This window comes from Silene latifolia, chromosome 11 (genome assembly GCF_048544455.1).
Source record: "Silene latifolia isolate original U9 population chromosome 11, ASM4854445v1, whole genome shotgun sequence".
Taxonomy (NCBI): domain Eukaryota; kingdom Viridiplantae; phylum Streptophyta; class Magnoliopsida; order Caryophyllales; family Caryophyllaceae; genus Silene; species Silene latifolia.
Genome location: NC_133536.1, coordinates 133,796,542 through 133,806,541, shown reverse-complemented (window position 1 = coordinate 133,806,541; position 10,000 = coordinate 133,796,542). Strand labels below are relative to the sequence as shown.

Genomic DNA, 10,000 nt, shown 5'->3' with positions numbered 1-10,000 from the left:
TAATAATAATAATAATAATAATAACAATAACAATAATACTAATAACAACAACAACAACAACAACAACAATAATAATAATAATAATAATAATAATAATAATAATAATAATAATAATAATAATAATAATAATAATAATAATAATAATAATAATACTATCAATAATAATAATAATAACGATAATAACAATAACAATAATAATAACAATAATAATAATAATAACAACAATAATAATAACAATAATAATAATAATAATAATAATAATAATAATAATAATAATAATAATAATAATAATAATAATAATAATAATAATAATATCAATAATAATAATAATAAGGAGGTTGATATCGGTTTGGTTGACGGACATGGTGGCTCTCTTCGTCGTGCGGATTTGCTGCTTTATTCCTGGGACAGAGGGCGTGATGTGTGTGTCGATTTGACAGGGTCTTCCCCCTTGAGTACGACTGGGATGGCGGATTTTGTGCTCGGGCGGGTTGTCGCTGATGCTGCTCAGCGTAAGTGTGCTAAGTATGGGGATTTATGCGCGGCAACTGGTTATGATTTCTTTTCCTTCTGTTTCTCTTCGCTTGGAGAGCGGGGTTCGGATGTTGTTGCCTTGCTCAAGCGGATCCAGAAATTCTCGGTATCTCAGGATGCATGGGCTCGGGTGGCCGCTTATATTTTTACTAGACTTAGCTTTGCTGTTGCTGAGGGGTGGGGGCCCAGATTGTCTCTCGGCTCCCCACCAATTTCATGTAAACTTTTGTTTTTCTATCTATGAAAGTTGCGCGCATCCCTTTTATAATAATAATAATAATAATAATAATAATAATAATAATAATAATAATAATAATAATAATAATAATAATAATAATAATAATAATAATAATAATAATAATAATAATAATAATAATAATAATAATAATAATAATAATAATAATAATAATAATAATAATAATAATAATACCTCTCTCTCTCTTCGCTCTCTCTAAAAATTCTCTCAAAAAAGCGATTTCGAGTGGTTCACCAAACCCTAACTTGAGAGTCTCGACGGCATGCCGAGGGGCCGACCGCCCAAATTACCGGTCGCTGGTCGCACCACTAGATCTACAGAAAAGGTTGTTGCCGGGAAACAGGATGGGGTTGTTCCCAATCGTTCTCCAAGCTCTGCCGTCCTTGGTGATTTTATGGAAACTTCCTGTTACGACGCCGGTGGTTGTTGATGGGGCTTCCTCGTCAACCGTGCCAGTAAAGGTAACTTCTATTCCTGTGAAGACTCCTGTGGTTACTACTGCGGTTCCTAACCCTCCCTCAAAGAAACCATATGTTCAGACCCTGAAATCATCTAATAAGAGGATGACCTTGTCGTTTGTTAGGGGTAGGGGAAACGAGGTGACTATAGATGAAGATGATATTGCTACAGAAATTGAGTACTGGAGTTGTACTCTGGTAGGGACAGTTATGGGTAGGCAAACTTCAATTGTTGAATTAAATTCTCTAATCTCTAAGCACTGGAACCACATCACTACACCTGAGGTTCTCTACGTCTCTCGTGGGTGGTACTACTTTCGGTTTTTGTCTAAAGAGGATATGGATGCTATACAGACAGATTCCTGGCACGTGAATGGTTATCCACTGGTGTTTAAATCATGGTCTCCCACGGTGGCAGAGGAACTGGCAGAATTGACCACTGTCCCTATTTGGGTTTTGTTTCCAAATCTTGACCCTTGCTTTTGGTCTCAGTCTGCACTTAGTAAGGTTGCCAGTTTTGTTGGTAGGCCTATTTATGCAGATGAACCAACCACACACAAGAGTAAGATTGTTTTTGCTAGGGTTTTGGTTGAAGTGGATCTTTCTAAAAACTTACCTAAAGCTATGACACTTCACACTCCTTACAGAGGTATTGTTCTTCAAAAGATTGCTTATGAATGGGTGCCACATTTTTGCCATACCTGAAAAAAAATTGGGCATACTCAAGACAGATGCAATAGGAATAAGCCAAAGCAGGTTTATAAGGCTAAAGACCCTGTTGCCCCTGCTGCTGCTCCACTAGCCAAGGATAAAGGAGCTTCTAGTGGATCACCCACTAAGAAGGGATCTCAAAAAAGGACTCCAATTGCCCCAACTGATACTGTTGTTACTACTCTTGCAAATAAGTATTCTATTCTAGCTGAGGAGGCTCCTGTTATTGTCAATCTTGACGTGGAGCATGAGACTGTCCATATTAGATTAGAAATTGGCAGTGTAGTGGAGATTGAGCCTGGAGGGCAGCCCCCCCCCCCCCCCTCTCACCTCAATGATCATTTCCTCCTGGAATGTGAGGGGGATGACTGACCCCCTAAAACAGCAGGAGGTTTTAGGCTTTCTGCAAACTCATAAGGTAGATTGTGGAGGAATTATTGAAACTCATATCAAAGCAAATTATGTTGGTAATATTCACAGGAAGAAATTTCGTCACTATCAATTGGTTACTAATTATGATAAGCACTCTAGTGGTAGAATTTGGATTTTTTTGGAACCCTTCAACTGTATAAGTGCAGGTCTTAGCTTGTGGGGCTCAGTTTATGCATTGCTCCTGTTGTCCCATGCTACTCGCTTAAGGGTTATGGTTACTTTTATTTATGCTTTTAACATGGCTACCGAAAGGTTGGTGTTATGGGATAGCTTGAGACAACTCTCTGTAGGACTTGCTCTACCATGGGTTTGTCTTGGAGACTTTAATGTTTCTTTAAATGCTGATGAGAGAGTGGGGTGTGCCATTCATGAAAGGGATATGCTGGAGTTTAGAGACTGTCTTGCAGATTGTGCTCTTTCTGATCATCCTTACACTGGGGGGGGGGGGGGGGGGTGTTCACTTGGCATAATAAGCGAGACAGCTCTCCAAAATAGGCTAAATTGGATAGATTGGTGGTTAATTCTAGTTGGTTTTTACAAATATCTTCCTCAACTGTGGCATTCTTGCCTGCTGGTGTCTCTGATCATGCATCTATTGTTCTTACTATCCCCCCCTCTAACATCAGACCTAGGTCTTTTAAATATCTTACATGTTGGGCCCTCTCTCCTGGGTTTAAATAGTTGGTTGCAGATCAGTGGAATAGACATGTGCCTGGTACAAAAATCTTCTCTCTATTTTCTAAATTAAGGGGACTTAGGGGACCTTTGAAGTCCATCCATGCTGCTGAGTTTTCTGGAATCTCTAAGAGGGTGGCTGAGGCAAAGGCTGATTTGACTCAATGTCAATTTGCTCTTCAAAACTCTCCTCTCAATCAACTTCTTTTGGTCAAAGAGAAAGCTCTTACTCTTTCTTATCTCAAGATATAAGGTCTGAAAATGAGAATATTGGCTCAAAAGGCTAAGATTCAAAGATCTTACTCTTAGTGACACTAATACTAGGTACTTTTATGCTAGTATTGCTGCTAGGAGAAGTAGGAATACTATTGGAGTTATTGAGAATACCCATGGCCACATTTGTAAGGGGCAGACTGCTGTGGAACAAGCCTTTGTGGATTATTACACTGAGTTACTTGGTACTGAGGAGAGCAATGCACCCCTCCCTGATGACTTATTCTCTTTTAATACTCTTCCTAGTGGAACACATCTGGATGGTATGGCTACCACTGAGGAAATTAGAGATGCTCTTTCTTCCATCAATAGGCATAAAAGCCCTGGTGTAGATGGATATTCTTCAGGTTTTTTTCAAGATACTTGGGAGATTACTGGTAAATCTTTCACTGATGCAGTTCAGGAGTTCTTCAGAAGTGGTAAGATGCATCGTTCTGCAAATTCTACCCTTATTGCTTTGATTCCTAAAAGTGAGGCTCCTAGGTCTGTTAAAGATTTCAGGCCAATCTCCTGTTCTATCAGTCTTTTATAAAGTGGTCAGCAAAATCATGGCTAATAGGCTAAAGACTGTGTTGGGAGATTTGGTTGGTCCGGAACAAGTTGCGTTTATTGAAGGACGAGATCTCTTTGATAACTCTATGTTAGCTCATGAGTTGGCATTTAAATATCATAGGAGTCTTCTCACACCTAGGTGTATCCTCAAAGTGGATATACAAAAGGCCTTTGACTCAGTCAGTTGGTCTTTTTTTGCCAACTGTTTACATGGCTTTGGTTTCTCTGCAAAGTTTTCTGCCTGGATCCTTGCTTGTGTCACTTCCTAACACTTCTCCCTCAATGCTAATGTCTTTCCTACTGGGTTTTTCCCTGGAAAACGAGGGCTAAGACAAGGGGATCCTCTTTCCCCCTATCTGTTCACTCTTTGCATGGAGATTTTATCAAGGTTGCTTAGAAGACTTCCCTCTTATTCTGGATTTTCTTACCACCCCAAGTATGTGAAGGTCAAGCTCACACACTTGGTCTTTGCTGATGATCTTTTAGTTTTCACCAGGGGAGATCTACCATCTATCCAGGCTGTTGATAGCTGCTTGGCATAATTTGCAGCTTGGTCAGGACTTGGAGTCAATCCTATGAAATCTCAATTATATTTTGGAGGAGTCTCAACCACTTTGAAGCAGCTAATTCTCTCTACTACTGGCTATGTTGAGGGGGAGTTCCCTGTCAGGTATCTAGGCATTCCTTTATTTGGAGCTAGGCTTACTCAAAGAATGTTTATTCCCATGATGGATAAAATTCGAAGCAAGATATCCCATTGGGCTAATAATCTCCTGAGTTATGCTGGCAAAGTTGCCCTTATAAATTCAGTCATTTTTGGGATACAAAACTTTTGGGGAGCTAGTATTTTATTACCTAAAGGGATTGCTAAGAAAATTCATAAGATGTGCAAGGACTTCCTTTGGGGGATAGAAGATGGGAGCAGAAGATTGGTCTTTAAAAGTTGGGATAGTCTTTGTAAGCCAGGTAGGGAAGGAGGAGTGGATATCAAAGAGATTTTGAGCTGGAATAAATCACAGATGATGTCCTGGATAAAGAAGCTTGAAACCACTACTCCTAATGTTTGGGTGCAATGGGTGAGAGCGTACATTCTTAGGGGTGCTAACTTCTGGGACTTCCATCTCACTGCTGCACACTCATGGTTTTGGAGTAATATCATCAATTGCAGAGACACTCTTATTCAGCAAGCAGGTTCCATTGATCATGCTAAACACTTGTTATGCCATTCTGATTATAAGCAACAGATGTATGATTTGCTGAGGCGTAAAGGGTCCGTTCTTCCCATGTACAAAACTATGGGAGACTCTCTAAACTATCCAAAGCATAAAATCATTGGTCTTCTTGCATTTCTGAATAAGCTCCTCACTTTGGATAATTTGTGTAGAAGAGGTCTGCAATTAGCTAGCAGATGTGTGTTGTGTGAGAGCCACTCAATGTGCTTCTCACCTCTTCTTTGACGCTTCTTCTTTCTCGATGCGGTTTGGTGTATTGTGGCTCAATGGCTGGGTGTTCCTTTTATGACTAGTATGACTGATATCTCTATGTGGTATAAAGGTCACAACAGGGGAAGAGTCTTGAAGAGGCAACGTAGGTGCCTTCTTTTGTGTTCCATCTATCAGATATGGAATGAACGCAATAGAAGGGTGTTTAAAGGATTGAAAACTCCTCCTGCAGTCTTATTTGGAAGATTAAGGCCCCATTCTTTCGGCTTATTTTCATCAATTTCGATTCAACTCATCTATTCGATTCATTCAGCTCGATTCAGTTCAATTGACTCCATTCAATTCGATTCGATTCGGTTCATTCATTCAGCTTCAGCATTTCCCATTCATTCGATTCAGATTGATTCACTCCATTAAGTTCAAATTTCATTTCAAACTTTACTTATCTTAAATTTAATAGTTATTATTAATTTTGTTATCAATAATACTATTTTTTTAATATTATTATTATGATTATATTTAATAATATTGTTAATAATAATGTTATTAATAATTTATTTATTATAATTACTATTATTATTATGAATATTATTATTAAAATGAATAATAATGTTATTAATGTTAATGTTGTTGTTGTTGTTGTGAATAATAATTTTATTAATGTTATTATTATTATTATTATTATTATTATTATTATTATTATTATTATTATTATTATTATTATTATTATTATTATTATTATTATTATTATTATTATTATTATTATTATTATTATTATTATTATTATTATTATTATTATTATTATTATTATTATTATTATTGTTGTTGTTGTTGTTGTTGTTGTTGTTGTTGTTGTTGTTGTTGTTATTATAATTATTATTGGTATTATTATTAAAATTAATAACATTTATTATTAATATTATTGATGGGGCACGCTCAACCGACTTGCCCCACTAGCCAATACGGGGTCATACAAGTCAACACGCTTGCAAACATGGTTACGTATTTGCTTGATACCCTACGAATCACGAATCGTTAAAAGCAAATTCTATCAAATTGATTACTAAAAATACATATAACACATTTTCTATAAGCGAATCGCGAATCGGTAAGGCGTATTCATAGCGAATATGGTAACCATGCTTTCCAAGCCATCATTTGAGATACACATAGAAACCTATAAATACCTCATTATTGACCAATCAATGGTAGAATACTTCTCACCAACAACTTCCTCTCTCTAGAAGTAAGACTACTCGAGCTACTATGAGAGGGCACGGAAACCTTAGCTTCAAGCAAGGTCTCAACTATCCGCCAGTACCGTAAAGCATCAGAAAAGGACCTATTGCGAACTCTTCGAGGCCCTATTTATTACGCGTAAAAGATCCATCCGGAGAGAGCAAGCATAGGTTCGAGGTGTCATCGTCTGAGAGGAGCGCGCGTTGACCCGACCCTGATTCGAGCAACTCTTACTTGAGTGTTTTTATTTGAAACAACTATTTTTACTAATATCATTCATAACATTGACATTATTTTTTTTTTTTTTTTTTTTTTTTTTGCAGAAAGCTTGGATCATTGCATTAAAAATGGTAATAAGTATTACAGATCCTATGCATTCCTACAAGGGTAGCCGAATAGCCACCTAAATAATCATAAAAAATAACCAAATAAAACAAGCAAAAACCAAATGGAATCTAGGCTAACACCTCAAACGCCGCTTCATTACCACGGGGCCTAAGGAGTACCAGTGTACTTAATCGCCAAACAATGGCCAATGCAAAGATCAATACCTTGAAAGATCCTCTGATTCCGTTCTTTCCATAAGAGATAGATAGCACACACAAATGCACATCTCCTTTGCCGTTTTATCCAACTTTTACCTCTATTATGCATTCTATACCAATCAAAAATAGCTCTCAATTTGATAGCTGGGGTAGCACCTACCCAGACAGCAACTTCCTTCCAAACTGCAGCAGACATAGAGCATTCAAAAAGAAGATGATGTATAGATTCAGATTGTGCTTCACATAAGGCGCACCTATTGACAATGATCAGGCCTCTTTTGCAAAGATTGTCAACAGTGGGCAATCTATTTTGAGCATCAAGGACCCCAATGACCTCATGTTTTGGGTAGTTACAAGAATCCCCAAGAGTTTTAGTCTTAGAGAAGGAAGCCCCTTTTTTCCGTAGCAGTTCATAAATTTCACTCTTAAACTTTGCCTGGCCAATAAGAATCTTAGCTTGAGATATCCCACCAGTAGCGAGAATAAGCATATCTCGACAATATATAACATTGTGCCAAAACCAGGAATTTGCAGAGGTCAAATGGAACTGCCAAAAATCAGTACCTTTAAGAATATATGCTTTCACCCATTTGGCCCAGATTGTAGATGTGTCCATCTCTATTTTTCTCGCCCAGACCATCATCTGAGTTTTGTTCCAACTCAGAATCTCCTTAATATTAAGCCCTCCTTCTTGCCTTGGTAAGCAAATACTATCCCAGCTCTTAAACACCAACCGTCTGTGCCCATCAGCAATACCCCATAAAAAGTCCTTACAAAGTTTCTGAATCTGCTTGATAATACCCTTAGGAAGCAAAACACTTGCCCCCCAAAAACTTTGAAGTCCAAAAATAACTGAATTAATAAGAGCAATCTTACCTGCATAACTTAGCATGTTGTTAGCCCAATGAGAAAGTTTATCCTTAATTTTGTCCAGTAAAGGGGTAAACATTTTTTGTGTGAGCCTTGAACTGAATAAAGGAATACCAAGATATCTAACTGGAAGATCACCCTCAACATAACCAGTAGCTTCCAAAATCAACTTTTTGAGAGGTAACGAAACTCCCCCAAAGTAGAGATTTGACTTCATAGGATTTATCCTCAACCCAGAGTACCCAACAAACTGAGCAAGACAATTATCCACAGCCTGAATGGAAAGCAAATCCCCACGAGTAAACACTAAAAGATCATCAGCAAAGATTAAGTGTGTAAGATTAATCTTAACGCACTTGGGGTGATATGAAAATCCAGAGTAGCTAGGCAGCTTCCTAAGTAACCTTGAAAGGACCTCCATACTGAGGGAAAACAAATAAGGAGACAGAGGGTCCCCCTGTCTGAGGCCCCTTTTTCCTAAAATACCCCTCGCCTTGATCCGTTAATGCTCGGGAGAAGTGAGAATGAGTAACACAGCCATAATCCACCGAGTAAATTGTAAGGGAAATCCAAACAGGTGCAACATGTCAGCTAAAAAAGACCAATTAACTGAATCAAAGGCCTTCTTTATATCTACCTTCAGAATACACCGAGGAGAAACAAGACTCCTATTATACTTAAAAGCAAGCTCATGTGTAAGCATAGAGTTATCAAATAAATCTCTTCCCTCAATGAACGCAGCTTGCTCAAGCCCAACAATATCCCCCAACACAGTCTTCATTCTATTAGCCAAAATCTTACTAACAGTCTTGTAGAAAAACAAGACAAAGAAGAGATAGGATGGAATTCAAGAACGGACCTAGGAGAATAACTTTTAGGAATAAGAGCAATAAGGGTAGAATTAGCCGCCGTGGCATACTACTCTTCTTAAAAATTCTTGCACAAACACCGCATGGAAAATCCCGACCGGATAGCCCAAGTGTCCCTAAAGAACCCTGAAGTATAGCCGTCCACCCTAGGACTCTTATTTCTATCAATAGAAAACAACGCTTCCTCAATCTCCTTAGAAGTAATTGGATTTTCAAGATGAGAACCGTGGGTCAAAGTATGTTGAGTGAATAATTTAGAAGGAAGCTTGACATTATTCTCTGCAGTTCCTAACAAATTTTTATAAAAATTCTGAAAAGCCTGAGAAACCTTAGTATGCCCTTTACAAATAACCCCATGGGCATCCTCGATTACCCCAATGGTATTCCTGCTCTTCCTGGCAACAATACTTGCATAAAAGCATCTTGTATTAGCGTCACTTAGTTGAAGATGTTGGATCTTAGCCCGCTGAGCTAAGACCCGCATCTCAGCCTTCTTTAACTTAGCGTATGCATTTAAAGTAGCCTTTTCCTGAGCCAGTAACAAAGTGTTAAGAGGAGTTGACTGAAGTAACAATTGGTAGTCCGTAAGCTTTGCTTTAGCCTCAGCAACTCGATTTGTTATCCCAGAGAACTCTACATGATGAATGCCCTTCAAAGAGGCACGAAGTCTTCTTAATTTAGAGAACAGCTTGTAAATATGCCCACCAGTTAGCTCTCCCTACCAATTCTGGTCAACAGTGTGATGAAAGTCAGGAGAAATAGCCCAGCAATTCAAATATCTAAAAGATTGTTGCTTACCAATAGGAGAAGTAATAGAAAGAAGAATGGAAGCATGGTCAGACATTCCAGCTGGTAGAAAAGCCACAGTGGAAGTAGGTAATTGCATATACCACTCAGGATTCACCAAAAGTCTATCAAGTTTAGCCCATCTGGGAGTGAGGTCTTGTTTATTATGCCAAGTAAACTGGCCACCAGTAAATGGATGATCAGCCAGTGAACAAGACAGAATACAGTCCCTAAACTCCTGCATATCCTTATCATGAACCGCACAACCCACCCTCTCATCAGTAGACAAGGAGACATTAAAATCTCCTAAATGACCCAAGGCATTGTTTGACTCATAGAGAAACTTGAAGTTTGTCTC

At 38.2% G+C, this 10,000-nt stretch overlaps 3 protein-coding genes across 3 annotated transcripts in view; 1 reads left to right on the top strand and 2 right to left on the bottom strand.

Moving 5' to 3' along the window:
- The first annotated feature begins 3,887 nt into the window (after nt 1–3,887).
- LOC141614025 (uncharacterized) lies at nt 3,888–5,348 on the top strand. The gene is made up of 2 exons (XM_074432777.1): nt 3,888–4,074; nt 4,441–5,348. Exons 1-2 carry the CDS (start codon nt 3,888–3,890, stop codon nt 5,346–5,348), a joined length of 1,095 nt encoding a protein of 364 aa, XP_074288878.1.
- Nucleotides 5,349–7,067: 1,719 nt separating this feature from the next.
- On the bottom strand, nt 7,068–8,768 carry LOC141614024 (uncharacterized). The gene is made up of 2 exons (XM_074432776.1): nt 8,563–8,768; nt 7,068–8,409 (listed from the first exon to the last, which is right to left on the bottom strand). The coding sequence occupies exons 1-2, from the start codon at nt 8,766–8,768 to the stop codon at nt 7,068–7,070; spliced, it is 1,548 nt and encodes a 515-aa protein (XP_074288877.1).
- Nucleotides 8,769–8,914: 146 nt separating this feature from the next.
- The window catches only part of LOC141614023 (uncharacterized), a 1,446-nt gene continuing 360 nt past the window's right edge, over nt 8,915–10,000 (bottom strand). Inside the window, exons 2-3 of the mRNA XM_074432775.1 lie at nt 9,593–9,914; nt 8,915–9,505 (exon numbers count right to left, since the gene is read on the bottom strand). Coding sequence (XP_074288876.1) covers nt 8,915–9,505; nt 9,593–9,914 — 913 coding nt within the window. The remainder of the gene's footprint in view (nt 9,506–9,592; nt 9,915–10,000) is intronic.

Bases quoted from the DNA above. Each gene is read 5' to 3' on its own strand.
- LOC141614025 (XM_074432777.1), top strand. From the start codon at position 3,888: ATGGCTAATAGGCTAAAGACTGTGTTGGGAGATTTGGTTGGTCCGGAA. The intron at 4,075-4,440 runs GTTGGTCTTTTT...CATAATTTGCAG, and splicing joins AAAGGCCTTTGACTCAGTCA to CTTGGTCAGGACTTGGAGTC.
- LOC141614024 (XM_074432776.1), bottom strand. From the start codon at position 8,768: ATGAAGACTGTGTTGGGGGATATTGTTGGGCTTGAGCAAGCTGCGTTC. The intron at 8,410-8,562 runs GTTTGGATTTCC...GTTTTCCCTCAG, and splicing joins TTAGCTGACATGTTGCACCT to TATGGAGGTCCTTTCAAGGT.